The 19,268-nt window shown below is 43.5% G+C and overlaps 1 protein-coding gene across 1 annotated transcript in view; it reads right to left on the minus strand.

The window, feature by feature from the left end:
• The window catches only part of LOC131136433 (adenylate cyclase type 6-like), a 56,280-nt gene that overhangs the window by 4,959 nt on the left and 32,053 nt on the right, over nt 1–19,268 (minus strand). Inside the window, exons 4-22 of the mRNA XM_058083235.2 lie at nt 16,118–16,267; nt 15,707–15,828; nt 14,671–14,782; nt 14,313–14,440; nt 13,994–14,152; nt 13,765–13,906; nt 11,139–11,267; nt 9,612–9,640; nt 9,390–9,537; nt 9,188–9,285; nt 8,980–9,067; nt 8,740–8,856; nt 7,659–7,808; nt 7,382–7,557; nt 5,693–5,722; nt 5,482–5,614; nt 5,155–5,418; nt 2,768–2,972; nt 2,520–2,644 (exon numbers count right to left, since the gene is read on the minus strand). Coding sequence (XP_057939218.2) covers nt 2,520–2,644; nt 2,768–2,972; nt 5,155–5,418; nt 5,482–5,614; nt 5,693–5,722; nt 7,382–7,557; nt 7,659–7,808; nt 8,740–8,856; nt 8,980–9,067; nt 9,188–9,285; nt 9,390–9,537; nt 9,612–9,640; nt 11,139–11,267; nt 13,765–13,906; nt 13,994–14,152; nt 14,313–14,440; nt 14,671–14,782; nt 15,707–15,828; nt 16,118–16,267 — 2,505 coding nt within the window. The remainder of the gene's footprint in view (nt 1–2,519; nt 2,645–2,767; nt 2,973–5,154; nt 5,419–5,481; nt 5,615–5,692; nt 5,723–7,381; nt 7,558–7,658; nt 7,809–8,739; nt 8,857–8,979; nt 9,068–9,187; nt 9,286–9,389; nt 9,538–9,611; nt 9,641–11,138; nt 11,268–13,764; nt 13,907–13,993; nt 14,153–14,312; nt 14,441–14,670; nt 14,783–15,706; nt 15,829–16,117; nt 16,268–19,268) is intronic.

Below are 19,268 nucleotides of genomic sequence, written 5' to 3' on the forward strand. Positions count from 1 at the left end.
CCAGTCATGATGTGCTATATATATCACTATATTGACACTTACTATGGTACACATTATGTCATTGGATGGTCATATCACCTCCTACTTCAGTATGGGGTGCATTATTAAAAAAAAAACCTTAAACTGTATTATGGAAAGCAGGAAGTGAACAAATGTAACAGTTACTGATTGTAAAAGTACCAGATGGAGGGGTAGGATTTAATAAGCTTTGCTTCTTCCTACTCCTTTTGGACATGTGGAACTGTGAACTGATTATGTGATGCACTCAATTGGAATCTGATGCATGTTCAAATGAAATAAAACCATTACCAATACATAATGGATTACAACCATAATGAAGAAAGATCATGAATATAACCATTAAAATGTACAGTGAAGAAAATAAGTATTTGAACACCCTGCTATTTTGCTATTTCTCCCACTTAGAAATCATGGAGGGGTCTGAAATTTTCATCGTAGGTGCATGTCCACTGTGAGAGAGATAAACTAAAAAGAAAAATCCAGAAATCACAATGCATGATTTTTTAACAATTTATTTGTGTGATACAGCTGCAAATAAGTATTTGAACACCTGTGTATCATCTAGAATTCTGACCCTGAAAGACCTGTTAGTCTGCCCATTAGAAGTCCACCTGCACTCCATGTATCATCCTGAATCAGATGCACCTGTTTGAGGTCGTTAGCTGCATAAAGACACCTGTCCACCCCATACAATCAGTAAGACTTTAACTTGTAACATGGCGAAGACCAAAGAGCTGTCCAAAGACACCAGAGACAAAATTGTACACCTCCACAAGGCTGGAAAGGGCTACGGAGCAATTACCAAGCAGCTTGGTGAAAAAAGGTCCACTGTTGGAGCTATCATTAGAAAATGGAAGAAGCTAAACATGACGGTCAATCTCAATCGGAGTGGAGCCCCATGCAAGATATCACCTCGTGGGGTCTCAATGATTCTAAGAAAGGTGAGGAATCAGCCCAGAACTACACGACAGGACTTGGTCAATGACCTGAAAAGAGCTGGGACCACCGTTTCCAAGGTTACTGTAGGTAATACACTAAGACGTCATGATGTGAAATCATGCATGGCACGAAAGGTTCCCCTGCTTAAACCAGCACATGTCAAGGCCCGTCTTAAGTTTGCATATGACCATTTGGATGATACAGAGGAGTCATGGGAGAAAGTTTTATGGTCAGATGAGACCAAAATAGAACTTTTTGGTCATAATTCCAATAAGCGTGTTTGGAGGAAGAAGAATGAAGAGTACAATCCGAAGAACACCATCCCTACTGTGAAGCATGGGGGTGGTAGCATCATGCTTTGGGGGTGTTTTTCTGCACATGGGACAGGACGAGTGCACTGCATTAAAGAGAGGATGACTGGGGCCGTGTATTGTGAGATTTTGGGGAACAACCTCCTTCCCTCTGTCAGAGCATTGAAGATGGGTCGTGGCTGGGTCTTCCAACACGACAACGACCCGAAGCACACAGCCAGGAAAACCAAGGAGTGGCTCCGTAAGAAGCATATCAAGGTTCTAGCATGGCCCAGCCAGTCTCCAGACCTGAACCCAATCGAAAATCTTTGGAGGGAGCTCAAACTCCGTGTTTCTCAGCGACAGCCCAGAAACCTGACTGATCTAGAGAAGATCTGTGTGGAGGAGTGGGCCAAGATCCCTCCTGCAGTGTGTGCAAACCTGGTGAAAAACTACAGGAAACGTTTGACCTCTGTAATAGCAAACAAAGGCTACTGTACCAAATATTAACATTCATTTTCTCAGGTGTTCAAATACTTATTAGCAGCTGTATCACACAAATAAATTGTTAAAAAATCATGCATTGTGATTTCTGGATTTTTCTTTTTAGTTTATCTCTCTCACAGTGGACATGCACCTACGATGAAAATTTCAGACCCCTCCATGATTTCTAAGTGGGAGAAATAGCAAAATAGCAGGGTGTTCAAATACTTATTTTCTTCACTGTATATTCATTCATTCATTTTCTACCGCTTATCCCCATGAGGGTCGCGGCCGTGCTGGAGCCTATCCCAGCTGTCTTTGGGTGAGAGGCGGGGTACACCCTGGACTGGTGGCCAGCCAATCACAGGGCACATATAGACAAACAACCATTCACACTCACATTCATACCTATGGACAATTTGGAGTGGCCAATTAACCTAGCATGTTTTTGGAATGTGGGAGGAAAGCAGAGTACCCGGAGAAAACCCACGCATGCACGGGGAGAACATGCAAACTCCACACAGAGATGGCCGAGGGTGGACTCGAACTTGGGTCTCCTAGCTTTGTGGCCTGGAATAGTTGCAGATTTTGAAAGATCACAAACATTTTCTTTGTGGGTTATTGGATGTAGTTGCTCTATAGGAGTCGAAAAATGAGATAATAGGTCCCCTTTAAAATTCAATGATATATAAATATATTATAAAGATATTATATTTGTCAAGAACTGCTACCAACACACACCATTTAAACAATGACTCCTCTGACAATGAGTAATGTGTGTGTTACCTGTATGTAGTCTGGTACTCCTGTGCTGTCCATTCGACTGGCCACATTTACTGTATTCCCCCAGATATCATACTGGGGCTTCCTGGCCCCAATCACTCCGGCCACCACTGGTCCCATGTTCAGCCCTGAGCTCAGCACAAACAATTCGTCAGAACAGCTCCGACTGGGAAAACAAGATTCCCCAAAGAAATGCCAAAGCAAATCTGTAGTATCAACATGGAGCAATATCTGACATCCACCAGCCTTACCTATCTTCATCTGGAAGTTGTTGAACGAGTGCTCATTGATGTACTTCATCTGCTCCCGAAGCCTCATGGCGTAATCTGCCAGGGCCAGGATGTGTGAGCGACCCTCTCTATCGTAGGTGGAGATGTTGAGGCCAGAGGCAGCCATGTAGGTGGAACCGATGGTTTTGATTTTCTCCAGCTGACGGAATCTTTCCTCACTGATGATCTAGAAAACATGGGGAAGAAGAAAGATGAAGATATTACAAGGACAAGTGTTGATGTGTACTGTATGAAGCAATATCAAAACTTCTCCTAGTTTTACATATTGCTTCCTGTCACGACAAAACAGTGCGGGGACAGAGGTAGACAATACAAAAAGAGACAAGGCAACAAGAACAATTGCAATGCAACCCCCAGACCGCCAAGAGTCGTACAGCCCCGAGATAGCACCGAAATAGCCCGGAGATAGCACCGAAAAAGCCCTGAGATAGCACCGAAATAGCACCAAAAAAAAAAAACCTGCGATAGCACCGAAATAACCCGGCGATAGCACCAAAAAATCCTTGAGATAGTACCGAAATAGCCCGGAGATAGCACCAAAAAAAACCTGCGATAGCACCGAAATTACCCGGCGATAGCATAGAAAAAGCCCTGAGATAGCACCGAAATAGCCGGGAGATAGCCCCGATATAGACCAAGATACCACCAAAAAAGCCCTGAGATAGCCCCAAGATAGCACAGAGATAGCACCAAAATAGCAAAGAGATAGCCCGGAGATAGCCCCGAGACAGCACCGAGATAGCACCAAGATAGCACCGAAATAGCACAGATATAGCCAGGAGATAGCACCGAAATAGCCCCGAGATAGACCCAAGATACCACCAAGATACCACCAAAAAAGCCCCGAGATAGACCCAAGATACCACCAAGATACCACCGAAATAGCCCCGAGATAGACCCAAGATACCACCAAGATACCACCAAAAAAGCCCCGAGATAGCCCCTACATAGCAACGAGATAGAACCAAGATAGCCCCAAGATCGCCCCGAGATAGCACCGAAATAGCACAGAGATAGCCCCGAGATATCCCTGAGATAGCACCGAGGTAGCACCAAGATAGCCCGAAGATAGCACCAAAATAGCACAGAGATTGCCCGGAGATAGCACTGAAATAGTACCGAAATAGCACAGAGATAGCCCGGAGATAGCACCGAAATAGCACCGAAATAGCACCGAAATAGCCCCAAAATAGCCCCGAGACAGCCCTGAGATAGCCTCAAAATAGCCCAGAGATAGCCCCAAAATAGCACCGAAAAAGCCCCGAGGTTGCCCGGAGATAGCACGAAGATAGCCCGGAGATAGCACAGAGATAGCACCGAAATAGCACAGAGATAGCCCGGAGATAGCCTGGACATAGCAATGAAATAGCACCGAAATAGCACCAAAATAGCCCCAAGATAGCACCGAAAAAGCCCAGAGGTTGCCCCGAGATAGCACCAAAATAGCCCAAAATAGTCCCTTCAGAACAGCAGGGACACACCCACCACCACGACAGCCCATGGAGCCACACCGCCATGACAGAGTGTGAAGAGTGAATGACGAAATGTATCCGTAATGAATACTCTTTTTTAAGGAGTATCCAGCTCATCCCTAGTTCATGGCTCATTTTTGACTTTCTCAGTTTTTCTCAGATGTTTAGTTTTGGCTCTATCTTTGTCCGTGTGCCGACATCCAGTCCTGTTTCTCAGGAAGGAGAGATGCTGCCAGGTCAATGATGGAGGAGTGTGTGCAAGCTCTGCCTTCTTGGCTCTGTCGCTCGTCAGGGTTTGGGTTGCATTGTAGAGGGGTTTATGCAGCTTTCAGACCTGCACAGCACAGCAATTCAGAGGTGGACCCTGCTTGCCTGCGTGGCGGCAACTCATGCACACTACTACTTGCTAAATGGCAACAATGATATCTTCTATGTATGAGGTGTGTTATGAAGCAAGTTGATGATTAGCCCTTAACCCTTCATCTTAAGGCGTGGTTCCTTAAGGCATGGTTCCAATAATGCATTGTGCCCCACCACTTTTATATTTGTGTCAAAATGTCATCATTCATAGTAGTGATGCCATAGTTCTCAATTTGATTGACTTCTGGTTGCCCTGTTCTTGTGAGGCAGCTTTTCTTCAAGTGCAAAATCTTGTCACATTGTAACCTCACAAGATCTCGTAACACACCAAAATTTTCCCCCTTGGTGTTGAAAAACAACTTTGAGAGACCCTCTCTCATGTTAACATCATGTCCTCTGACATCACAAATGTGTCTTCTGGATGAAGGATAAAATATCCCACAAACACACCGCAACATCTTGTATAAAATAATTGGTCAGGTGTCCCTAAACTTTTTTAGCTTATCGACTTCTCACCTCATCAAAATCGGCGATGATCTCATTGAGCAGCCTGAGACACTCCACTCCCTCGTTGTTGGCCTCCAGCTCCACGTAAAACTCAGAGAAGTTGCAGATGGAGGCAAACATGACGGCGACACATTCGCACGACTGGTAGTAAAGCTCGTCATTTCGGCGCTCTCGTGCAAGAAAGTGAGCAGCGACATCTTTGGGCAGGATGTTATGGAGTAGGCGGCGGTTGTAAGCCTGCAGTTCCTCCATCTCCTCCTTCTCATCTGTAGCCTGGGTGGGGGTTACATGTACTAGTGTTCATTTTGGCCTCATCCCTCCCTGTGTGTCCCTTACCTGCAGCTTCCAGAGGAAGTCCAGACGTGCAGTGGACTCCACCTGCTGGCCGTGCAAGTACAGAGCCAGAACAAACACAGTCAGGATAATAGGGGTCATGACCTTCAGGGGTACTTTGGTCACACTCTCCAGGCTGTGGAAAGGAGAGTTGCTCAGTCAATAGCATGAGTCAAGAGAGTCATGAAAAACAAACAAAGTGAAAGCGACTTACCACTGTTCCACAGTCGCATTGAAACCAAGCCTGTAAAATATACATGGAAAAGTCCAAGTCAATAACACTCGGCAACACAAGCGGTACAAGAATAGTATGTTGAGTAGTATCATTAATTAAATTAAAGGGAAATTACAACATTCTCAAAGAAATAGAAGATGTTATCTACTGTTGTCTACTTAGAAGTAATAGTAGTAAAGAACTAATCAGTAGCACAGTATTTGGTACAGTCCAGGCTGCAACTAACCAACCTGACCATGCTCTAATCTAATCTAACCTGCTACTAATCGTTTTTGTAATATTGTGCCACTTGCGAGGCAGTGATCGCGTCAGTAGCTCTTTCTTTAGCAGGAACCAATCATATAAGGGAACAATGTCAAACAATTGTCAATCCAACAAAATCACAGGAGGTCATTACTAATTAACAGTCTGACTCACAGTGTCATTCTACAAAGAAGGCTAAACTCATCACACGGTAACTTAACACTAAAAAGGTAGCAGGAAAATATGCAAGACAAGTACCAATATGAGTTTAACATAACAAACAACAGCTATTGCATTACTCCCAGCAGAGACCAATTGTTGATGTCGGACTATAGGATGATTTTTACAGGCTAACAACTGCTACTACTTATCATTTATGTTGGCGTGTAGTTAAGTAAAGACAATGAGCGAGTACACCACCATCTGCATCTGCATCTGCATCTGCATCTGCATCTGCATCTGTATCTGTACCTGTATTTGAAAAAAAAATACCCTCAGTGACTGATGCACAATCGTGCCTGCTGTCTTGAAAATAATCCACCGTTTAAGTTATGAAAGTTGAAGATTGCAAATTGACTGAAATTGATACGGATTGATCTGAAGTTGCTATATTTATTATTATTCTGCTATATCTACTGTGTACTGTGTGTAAGTGATCTGTAAGACTATTATTGAATTATGTTTTTAATGATCTGTGTGAAGTTGGTGATTCATGCAAACATGCAATGATAGAAAACAGGGAATTAATCTGTCAGCCTTGTTCTCTGTATTTTTATAAAAAATACAGCGTTCAGTACACAATATGTCGACAAAAAGTGCACAAATAATAAGCAAAAATATTCACAAAATATGTACAAAAATATTTACAAACACTACCTTCTATTAGTGTACTATCACAGCATCAACCTGCTTTGCTGCCAACCCTCCAACCTACTCCCACCCTTTCTTTTATGTATGTACTATATACTTGAGGTGTCACAAGATCAAAACGTGTTGATCAAAAAGATTTGGTGTTCAGAAAATCCATACATAAATAAAAAATAGTCCAAAAAAAAAACAACCTCCATAGCGAGAGTCAACACTCTCAGAGACGTCTCCGAGATTGTCAAAGTGAATCCAAAGCGAACAGCACCATAATGGTGTGTGTTCACAAAGAGAGAGAGACCTGCATTGTTTTGTGACTCGTTAAATAAAATAGTGTGTTTTCCAGTCATATTTATCATTGCACTTATCTTAAAATTAATGTTAAAATCTCGTCTTGTCTCGTTCTTATGGACCAAGTCTCGTGCATCTCATCTGGTCATTGGGTGTCCTATGACTGGACTCGTACTATATACCCTTTCATGAAAGGACTCGTATATATACCCTTTCACAAGAAGGTGATGCCATGGCAACCACAGGCAGTACTAATCGAAGGTGACTTACAGCGTGTTAGCTTTGACCAGCAGGTCTGCGTTGTCAAACAGGACCACGTGAGGCCACTCCACCAGCACGAGAAAGGTCAACTGGATGAGTAACATCAGCGCCAACTTCCCTATGCTGCTGATGTGGAGGAACACTGAGCAGGCCAGCAGGGTCAGTAGGACACTGTAGCTGAAATACTGCAGGGGAGGAAGGAGGAAGGACCAGTCAACATCAGAGGAGAACACATGATGGGCAAACAAGAAGCTGTACTTTTAGGATAAAAAGCTCCAGAACTGACCTCCGGGAAATGGCAGGGTGTGACCTGCCCGGAACACAGAGTCAATCCATCCTTTGCCGTCTTGGTCAGGTTGTGCAGCAAACATAGTGTCACTGACGCGTTCATCTCATTGGCCACACAGTCCTTCAGTTGACCTCTGCTGCAGGTAAACTAGGAGGAACATCATTTACTGTCAGCGAGCCACGCTACTCAAAGTGTGATATGATCTATACCAGACACAATGATATACTGGAGTACAGCTGTTAACATCAAGTTGGTAGGCAACCAACAGAAAAACAAAAATGTAGGAAGCCTTAATCAGTGAGCTCTAAGGGGCTTTTGTTACTTTTCTGTACTTTGAACAAAAGCAAATACGTTCCAAAAACAAGATACAAATTTGACCAAAGATGGTCAACATGGACAGACTGTATCCACTGTATATTAATAGTCCCGTCACATCTGATGTCACATAAAGGATGTTTGCCACGCATAATGGGAACTGAGACACTTAAAAAAAAAAAAAAAAATTAAATTAAATAAAAAAATAAAAATATATATATTTTGGGGGAGAGTTAAGCCATATATTTAAGTGGATGTTTCACCCCCTTGCCCTTGCGTAGAGCTAGCCCCAATCTTTATTCTTAACGTGATCTGAAAAGATGGGATATATGCAAGGAGGATGAGGAGGAGATTACAAGAATACTGTCAAAGGTTCTCCTAATTGTAGGCACGTGGTGCCGCACCAACGCCTCCATCCCTCCCACCGGCCCAAGTGGCAAGTGGGCCCACTGGACTGCACATCAGAGGCCACGTAGACCACCTTGTGGGACACATGTCATCTGTTCCTCACGGTTACATTAAACACAGCAGCAGGCTAATCCAGGCATTGTGTTTGTGATCCACCAGCATTCCTGCTGTGTCATCGCCAATTAGGAGAACCTTTGACGGTATTCTCGTATTAACAGACTGAATGTAATCAATTCTAGGTTTTACTCCAATCAAATTGTCCTTAAAGGTGGACTGGGTACTTCCAGAAGATGGTGCCATAATGTCTTTCATTTCAATGAGTCAAACCTGACCCTCACACAGCTGCAGCCCGTACCATGTTAGTGAAGGAAGAAATGAAGAGAAGGAGGATGGTGACGACGCCCACCAGCGTACTGTTTGCACGAGACTGAACTATTTTCCTGGTTACTGTTTGCAAGGCAGCTGGGAAGAGCTTGAACACGAAAGGCAAAATGAGAAAGAGAGTTCATGTCATATTAGCGATGCTAGATGTCATCATGGGGGAATGCTTTTATTTGAGCATAGCTGCACAAATGACAAGACCACGTCTCCTTACTTTGATGCAGGAGTAGATGGAACAGATGAAGAGGATGTTGGTTAGAAGGATGAAGATGCTAATGTACAGACCAAGCATAAGCGGTGTTCTGCGGAAGAGAAGAGAACAGGCTCATTAGGGTGTTTAACTGTCATTAACCCCTCATCAACTCATCAACGTCTACATTTCCTGCCCGCAGGAGGACTACTTACTTGTAAGAGGGACTTACATTTCAAAAACGATCATCTGAATAGCACAGATGCAACAGAAAACTAGGAGTGTGCAGGCCACATAACCTCCAAAGCCATCGTCAACCTTTTTGGAGTACTGACAATAAAAAAGTCAAAGTCAGATGAGTTGCTCAGCAGAGGAAATAATTGCTTTTATGGACCCAAAGAGCCATTTTGGATCAAATCTCATCCAACACTGACCTTTTTCTCGAGCTCAGCAGTTTGAAAAGTGAGGAAGAACTTCTTGACATGGTCCTTCCTTAGCTGGTCGATGCTTCGAGCGTCTATGGCCCTTCCGAGGAACTCATCCACCTCATCCTCAGGGTTCAAGGCCTCATGAATGCAGCGACTACAAGGTAGACGGATCATTCGGTCACGTGTGGTTCTGAAGCAAAAGCAACTCTTCACAACAGAAACACTCACTTGTCCTTACTGGATGCTTCGTCGATGCCCTGAAAAGTGGGAGGGAGAAGAGAGTGAAAAGGAAGGTTATCATGTGGCGGCTAAAAAACAGACAAATACGAGCAGAGATAATCCTCAAGAGCCACACTGATATTTTAATTATTGCTTGGAACCTCCAAATTACACCCTCTTTGCCCCCAAGGTTCAAACCCTCTGAGATGCGGAGGACAAGGGGAGATGGGGATGATATTTGTTAATAACGATATCGATCACAGGATGCAGCTTCATCATATCAACGATGTAATAGAACAGTCGTCTTCATCTCTGGGAGTCAAAATTTTTGGCAACGGTCTTGCATATCTTTGATCATAAAAAACATGACATCTTATTGAAAAATATTGTTTCAATGAATTATTGCACAGCATCAGGCCTGTAGAAACAAATTACAGAATATAAACACACACATTGCATAGTCTTAGTTCACTACCAGTGATATACCCTCAAACTTTGGCCTCCAAATAAATCACTGGCTGTTGCGTTCCCTTGACTAAACACATGCCACACATTTGAACCTGTGGCCAGCGCACTTCGCAATTTTCATGCCGCACCCACGCCTCCATCCCTCCCACCAGCCCAAGTGGCAAAGAGGGAGGAGAGAAGGCGTGAAAGGGTTCAACACAGCTGAGTGTCATCTGAACCAATCAAATGAACGCCTTTAAATGTGCAGGGCACACTGGACTGCACATCAGAGGCCACGTAGACCACCTCGTGGGACACATGTCATCTGTTGCTCACGGTTATATTAAACACAGCAGCAGGCTAATCCAGGCATTGTGCTTGTGGTCCACCAGCATTCCTGCTCTGTCATCGCCAATTAGGAGAACCTTTGACGGTATTCTCGTAATCTCCTCCTCATCCTCCTTGCATGTATCCCATCTTTTCCGTTAAGAATAAAGATCGGGGCCGGCTCTACGCAAGGGCAAGGGGGTGCAACATCCGCCTAAATATATGGCTTAACCCTCCCCCAAAATATATTTTTTTAAGTGTCTCAGTTTCCATTATGCATGACAAACGTCCTTTATGTGACATCAGATGTGACGGGACTATTAATATACAGTGGATACAAATGTATATGCTGGTTCAGATGGTGTGATTGTTTATTGCATTGAAATGTGCCTGACACTCTGAAAACCTGCCTGTGAGGTTTTGGTGATGTGTCTGCACTATGCGCATGTGTGTGCCAATTTAGCACTGTGCAGGGTGCGCTTCGCCTGCGCCAAGAATATACCAGGTCGGAGCTGGCGAGCTTACATTGGCACCTGTGGCTGATTTGTCATGCAGGCTGAAAATGTGGACATCTCCCCTTGTTGCGCCACCACGCCCATCTCGGCGCAGCCCAGTCCATAAACCCATAAGCCCCTCCATAATGCAACTCTTTTAGTGTGGTTTTTGTAGCTTTGTGGTAAATGGAAATGTCAGAATGCATAAAAAGACCACAGACTTTACTTTCTTGTCATGACATTCATGTGACTCGAAATAGTGTCTCACCATCTGCCTGAAGACTTTGGACTCCTTGGTTCTGGAGAAGGATCTATCAGGCACCCAGCGTGGCATCAAGCCCTCTGTAGAATTTGCACGTGCTCGCTGCATTTTAGCCATCATGGCTTTTTCTTCTTTCTGGGGAACAAACGAAACAAAAAGAGCACCAGAGTGAAGTTTTAGAGAGGCACTTTGAGTTCTTAAATGCGCTGATACTGTAGTAGGATGATCTGTGTTCTCTATCTCTATACACAAAGTATATTTTTGTATTTGTATTTGTTCCGCACATCCTCATGTGTTTCAGTCATCATTTTGGCAAACATACGTCCATGTTAAAAAAAATTGCACCATCAAACAAGCAAAACCAAAATAGGTTTTGATAGCTTATTATCCTGTTCTATGGCTACATAAATTATTGTTTGTACCGTATTTGGAGCCGTATCTTTAGTAATCAGCAATAGAACATAGGCAGGGTTCAGGAAAATATCAGATCCCGACTACAAAAGGGGAGTAAATCATCTTTATCTTTCATTTCAAGCTTTCACTTGAATTTTGACACACTTTTTTTGAGAGCTCCATTACCTAAACACCTATACCACAACATAAACAACACACAAAAAGGGGTTATTTTACAATAAAAAAATGTTGACATACAGTGCATCCGGAAAGTATTCACAGCGCTTCACTTTTTCTACATTTTGTCATGTTACAGCCTCATTCCAAACTGAATTAAATTAATCTCTTACCTCAAAATTCTACACAAAATACTCCATTATGACAATGTGAAAAAAGTTTTTTTTGACATGTTTTGAATTTATTAAAAATAGAAAACAAAAAAATCACATTTACATAAGTATTCACAGCCTTTGCTTAATACTTTGTTGATCCACCTTTGGCAGCAATTACAGCCTCAAGTCTTTTTGAATATGATCCTACAAGTTTAGCACACCTATCTTTAGGCAGTTTTGCCCATTCTTCTTTGCAATAAGTCTCAAGCTCCATCAGGTTGGATGGGAGACGTCTGTGCACAGCCATTTTCAGATCTCTCCAGAGATGTTCGATCGGATTCAAGTCTGGACTCTGGCTGGGCCACTCCAGGACATTCACGGAGTGGTTCTGAAGCCAATCTTTTGAGATCTTGGCTGTGTGCTTCGGGTCGTTGACCTCAGGCTGGGGCGAAGGTTCATTTTTCAGCAGGACAAGAGCGCTCTGGAGCAGGTTTTCATCCAGGATATCTTTATATATTGCTGCATTCATTTTTCCTTCTATCCTGACTAGTCTGCCAGTTCCTGCTGCTGAAAAACATCCCCACAGCATGATGCTGCCACCACCATGCTTCACTGTAGGGATGGTATTGGCCTGGTGATGAGCAGTGCCTGGTTTCCTCCAAACATGGCGCCTGGCATTCACACCAAAGAGTTCAATCTTTGTCTCATCAGACCAGAGAATTTTGTTTCTCATGGTCTGAGAGTCATTCAGGTGCTTTTTGGCAAATTCCAGACGGGCTGCCATGTTCCTTTTACTAAGGAGTGGCTTTCGTCTGGCCACTCTACCATACAGGCCTGATTGGTGGATTGCTGCAGAGATGGTTGTCCTTCTGGAAGGCTCTCCTCTCTCCACAGAGGAACGCTGGAGCTCTGACAGACTGACCATCGGGGCCTTGGTCACCTCCCTCTTCTTCCCCGATCGCTCAGTTTAGAAGGCCGGCCAGCTCTAGGAAGAGTCCTGGTGGTTCCAAACGTCTTCCATTTACAAATAATGGAGGCCACTGTGCTCATTGGGACCTTCAAAGCAGCAGAAATTTTTCTGTATCCTTCCCCAGATTTGTGCCTCAAGACAATCCTGTCTCGCAGGTCTACAGACAGTTCTTTTGACTTCATGCTTGGTGTTTGTGCTCTGACATGCACAGTCAACTGTGGGACCTTATATAGACAGTTATTATATTTCCAAATCATGTCCAATCAACTGAATTTACTGCAGGTGGACTCCAATTAAGCTGTAGAAAGATCTCAAGGATGATCAGTGGAAAAAAGATGCACCTGAGCTCAATTTTGAGCTTCATGGCAAAGGCTGTGAATACTTGTGTAAATGTCATTTCTTAGTTTTCTATTTTTAAGAAATTCAAAAAAAGTAAAAAAAAACATTTTTCACATTGTCATAATGGAGTATTTTGTGTAGAATTTTGAGGTAAGAGATTAAATTAATACAATTTGGAATGAGGCTGTAACATGACAAAATGTGGAAAAAGTGAAGCGCTGTGAATACTTTCCGGATGCACTGTATGTAACACCAGGAACTGGAGTGTGTGCATGTGTGTGCACTTCTGCCCCCCTTGTGGCAGTTTATGGCTGAAAACAGTTCTAAAAGTGACATTCCTTAGTGAGCAGTTGAGTCATCACCTGTTTTGAATATGTCTTCATTTATAAAAGCTGCTGCTGGAGATTGCAGCCAGGTTTCTGCACAATACAAACAGTTTTTCTTTTGTTTGGATTTTAAGTAAAGTACTGTATATCCATAAATCAACTCGTCACATTTTAGTCATCAGAGGGCCATGTTTGGCTCGCCACCGTCTCGTCATGAACAAAGATTTTTGTAATCGCCGTCAAGGACAAAAACAAGACTGGTGGACACTGACCCTCTTCTGGCTGCAGCCCAACACCAGAAAGGTTTCAATGTTGTTCTCCTTCAAGTAGGTATTCCTCTCTCCTCCGAATCCTGGCTCCACTTCATAGTCCTCATTTAGATACTGCAGAGTCGCTTTGGTGATGTGGATGCGCCTATCACGCACACACACACACACATGCACACGCGTTAAGTTAGGAATGAAACGTCCTGTTGTAGCTTGTATCAGTGAAAGAACTAACCCGGCCTTCCCACCGGCCTCCATTTGGTTGGCAAGTGTCACGTCATTGGACCAGACGTCAAACTGCCACTTGCGCAGGCCGAGGACGCCGCAGTGGACACGCCCGCTGTGGATGCCCACCCGCATGTTCACATTGACTCCTGTCACCTCTCTCACCAGCCTGCAGACACACACACACACATACACACACACACACATTGTGTCAAAACTAGTCACCTTCAGCCTCATGCTTCCATCCACTTAACATTCATTGGAAAAGCACGACTCCCTGATTAAGAGGGCGTGTTGATGTTGCGAGTCCTTGTGAGTGTGTGACTTACGAGATAGCTTCAATCATGTCCACACCCATCTCCACGCAACAATGGGCGTGGTCGGCCCGAGGTTCAGGCAGCCCTGACACACAGTAGTAACAATCCCCCAGGATTTTGATGCGTAGGCAGTGGTTCTCCTGTACAGCAAGGACATACACTCAATTAGCGCTAATGCACAGCCTAATGCACAGCACGATCATGTCAAATATAGACGGCTGTATGCATGACTGAGATGACTCATCAGCCTCAGCCTCATAGTCTAATGGAAGTATTACACAATGCTTCAGTAAACCCCCCGCCGTCCACTTTCATAAGACGTACATCATCACATGATCACAGTTGTTGTCAAAAGGAGGTCAGAACCCACCGAAGCGAGCTTATCGAAGCGGGCAAACAGCTCATTGAGCGTCATGACCAGCTCCTGGGCTGTGCACTGAGACGCCAGGCTGGTGAAGCCCTCAATGTCCGCAAACAATATGCTGCAGGTGGGGGGGGGGGGGGGGGGTGTTGAAGGGTACCCAAAAAAGACAGAAACAGGAAGACAAAACATGACATCATCATCCGACTCTCATCATCTGGGTCAATGTAGGTCACTTCTTCCATCCCTTCACTATAACACAGACATTGAGTTCCAGTTAAGGGTTGGTACAACTTGGTACGACATTGAACACACCAACAGGGAATGTTGGCTAATGGGTGGAATTTTGCTGGCGCTTATAAGGACTGAGCTATTTCCATTCACATGGGGTGAAACAAGGGATAAGCGAGTATGGGGGGATGAACTCTCAGCATGTAAACATTTATAGTACTCAAAATGCTCTTTGACTCCTGAATACGCTGGTATGCTCTCCAGTTTGGTCATTTTCCTGGTATCAGTTTCAAGTTCAGTCTGTACAGTACAGATACATGAATACATATTATCTCTTCCTCTAGGATTTCAAATCAGGGTGGCGCTAAAAAATGTCTGTCCTTTGGGGGAGGTGACAGAAAATCATAGAGAAACACGGCTCAATAAAAATATATGTGATGTTAAACATACCGGTATCGGTTGATATCAGAATTGTGAGTTTGACAATATCGGCATATCGGTTATCTGCAAAAAAGCCAACATCGGACATCCCTATCCATAACGGATAGTCGTTAGCTCATCCTTAGGTGAAACCCAGTGGTGAGGGCTGAAATAAGACTACTACTGAAATTGGGTCTACTCCCAGTGATCTGCTGGAAAAGCACAGCAGTCCATCAGCACTGTCAGTGTACAAACAATGACGTGCACATTACGTACTGTCAGGGAAATAGCTGCTGGAGTAACTGGCTAACTGACACATCAGTCAGTGAGGTCAGTGCGATGGCCAATGTCTGTGACAGCAAAGTCGACAACACCTCCGACCTCCAATGTTTACCTAACATTGTCATGTTTTTGGATGTAGATCTTGTGGAACATCATATCTTCCTTCTTGGCACTGATATCAGCTTTCATCTCCATGGCAACGTGCCTTGGAAGCACTGACAGTAGTAGGCGCTCCTGAGAGATTTTGTGGAAGAGAGACAGAAACACACAGAGAAATTAAAGTGATAGAGGGAGTCCATTTATTTAGTCACATTTAGAATGGCCTGGTTGCCATCTGCGTGGGACTGTGTTAGTCAAGAGCGGGGGCGTGTGACATTTCAAAACATATTGTTGGTAAACTGAGACAAACAACTGAGACAGGAACATTGAGACGGCACGTGTTGCTCTGTTGCATGCATTTTTCCAACAGAGGGGGGTCCTGTCGTGACCTCCAACAGGTCCTGGTGTGATGGTGTGTGAATACCTGCTGCTGGTTTTCTCTCTGCAGGTGAATTCTGGCCTGGATGTAGCCTCTGGTCTCCTGAAAGGCTTGTCTCTGGGAGACCTCAGCGGGGTAGTGGGTGCAAATCCCGATCATGTTCGTGCAAAGAAAGATGACAATGTTGGCTCTTATCTGAAAACATGCAGCATACGACAGAGGGACACGTCACAACATAGAAATGATGTCTCAGATTAATAAACATATGGATGGGGAGGGGTCTGATTGGAACTTGTGATGTTACGATGACTAGTGTTTTTTTTTCTGCATGTAACAATGATGTAAACGATTGGATGACCGCAGGAGGACATTTCCCATAGCTTTGTACAATGATGTGAAGCTCCCATCATACTTTCATCACACCTATCATCCATGCAGTTATTGATATCTCATTACATTATGCAATTTTACCTAACAAAGCACCAGCCACATGTAAACGAGTTACTTAAAATGCAGTAATAATGGTTGATTCCTACCTGCTGCATTATTATTGTAATATATTACAGCTGAGAGAACAATATTCATACAGCAGAAACATTTGGTTGTATTGGTTATATATTTTAGCAGGACATGGCACCCAAAAGTATGCTATGGTATGTTTATGTGCTTCAGACTTGTGTGTCAAGTATTTATATACAGTAGCCCTCTTTAATCACAAAAGAGCCACAAAGCTTTACAAGCAGGCAACGATAGACAACAATAGACAACAATAGACAACAGTTGACATCCCATGACACCCCCATCTGGGCAAGGAAAACCTGATTGGTATTGATACGTTTTAATAATGATTCCATTCCTATCATGGTTCCTGGTTGAAATCTGAAAAGATTCAGTAACTTTAAATCGATTCAGTAACTCTTCAGCAAGTAAAAACGGGCTCGTGTTGCGTCGGTCACCCTGCCACTTTTCTTCAGTTCGCCTCTTTTTCAGTTTGGATCAAAAGTTACATGGTAAATCCTGGTAAATGCGGTAAATCCTCCAAACTTAATTTCCCTTGTCATCTATCACTGTGTTGGTCTGCTATAGCATACGATGTACAGTAGTTCACTGAACTTGCTGATCCCAACAACCAGTGTTTTATTACAGAAAATCTTGAAAATGATCAGAGGTGGCCAAAAATTTTCATACCACTGTATGCATCTGGGTAGAAATCTTGAACTTGTTTCTGTGTCACTGCCGGTGTTTTTCACTGCTCTCTTTGGCTGGCTGGTGAGATAAAGTCACTTGGAAAACTTTGTGTTTTTTTGAGAAAAATACAGTGAACAAGACTGACAGAGGATTTCCCATCATTGCACGTTTGCATGAATCACCAACTTCACACAGATCATTCATTTCATTCATTCATTTTCTAACGCTTTTCCTCATGAGGGTCACAGGGGTGCTGGAGCCTATCCCAGCTGTCTTCGGGCGAGAGGCGGGGTACACCCTGGACTGGTGGCCAGCCAATCACAGGGCACATATAAACAAACAACCATTCACACTCACATTCATACCTATGGACAATTTGGAGTCTCCAATTAACCTAGCATGTTTTTGGAATGGGGGAGGAAACCGGAGTACCCGGAGAAAACCAACGCATGCACGGGGAGAACATGCAAACTCCACACAGAGATGGCCGAGGGTGGTCACACAGATCATAAAAACTAATGATAAAGTCCAACAGATCACTTACACACATACACAGTACACATCTAGTGGAATAATAATAAATATAGCAACTTCTGATCAATCCATGTCAATTGCAGATTATAGGTATCCATGTTGTTGACATACACATACCCCCCCCCCGGACTGCAGAAAGGTGGTCACCTGTTGCTCTGTTGGGGCAACAATGTGTCAGCAGCTGCCCTGTTGTAAGACCTGCGTATTATGTGAAGCCTTGTCACAAATACATAGTTCATGTGCGTGACTACTCCAAAGTGGAAAAGACTTCTCATGTTATTTTGGGTTGAAAAAGTATGATTTTATCGCTATATTATCAACTACAAATATAGAACATTTATGTTATGTTATGACACTTATGTCTTCATTGAGAGAAGTTTGAAACCGCCTTTTGAAACCAACCAAAATGCTGATGTCACAGAGGGGCGGGCTACCTTAGATACGTATATACTCTCTGCCCCCCCCAAGCTCTGATTCCCGCGCCCTCCCCCAAGTACTGCTCCGCTGTTTATATGCTAGCAATGCCTAGAAAGGGAACGCTACATTTGTTTCCATTTCGTAAAGATGCCACCATCATCAATGTTTGGAGTTCCTGATTCCCTACCAGCAAAAGAAATATATGTTCTTTTTTTATACTTTATTTTTATTTATTTATTTAAACAAAACGTCAACAGCAATACAAACACACTCAAAACAAAAAGGGGGCACTGGACATACACAGCACACAATTTGGCTATCCCACATTCCCTGTCATGGTGCAATTTGAGTCATTTCCTTGATTTTTGTCCATGAACAGTGTCCATTTCACCCATTTTTCTCCACACATGTCTTCTTCAGTCCTCAATCTATGTGTCAATAGTTCCATGTCATGTATTGTGTTCATCACACAAAGCCAGTCCTCCAGTGCCGGGGGTCTTGGATTAAGCCATTTTTTGGTAATGGCTTTTTTACCTGCTACCAACATGATTTTATATAAATACCTATCTTCTCTTAACACAAGGTCTCCCACCAGGTCGCCCAGATACAATGTCTCACATGAAAAAGTCACACTGTAACCCAAAATCCTTTCCATGGTTTTACATACCCTCTTCCAAAAATTAATAATATTTGGGCAGAACCAAAACACATGTGAATGGTTGACATTGACTGTACCACACTGACGCCAGCATGGCTGGGTAACTTTAAGATATTTTTGTTTAATTCCTGGTGTAATGAAAAATCTAATTATATTCTTCCAGCAATGCTCCCTCCAGACCAGAGATAAAGATATGTATTTTCATCTATCAAGGGCATTTCACATGGGACTGTTTAGTGAACATGGGCCACTATGCAGCTGGACCAGCCAACAAACTTGCTGAAGGCCTACGCCTTTTCAACGCTAAAATGCTAAAGCTACTTACCATTGGTAGGCATTGAAGTAACCTCTTTTCTTGAGAAACTTTACAGTCTCTACTTCCAGATCAGATTTGGGATC

Source organism: Doryrhamphus excisus, linkage group LG17, assembly GCF_037039965.1.
Source record: "Doryrhamphus excisus strain RoL-2023G ecotype Guam linkage group LG17, RoL_Dexc_Guam_v1.1, whole genome shotgun sequence".
NCBI classification, from domain to species: Eukaryota; Metazoa; Chordata; class Actinopteri; order Syngnathiformes; family Syngnathidae; genus Doryrhamphus; species Doryrhamphus excisus.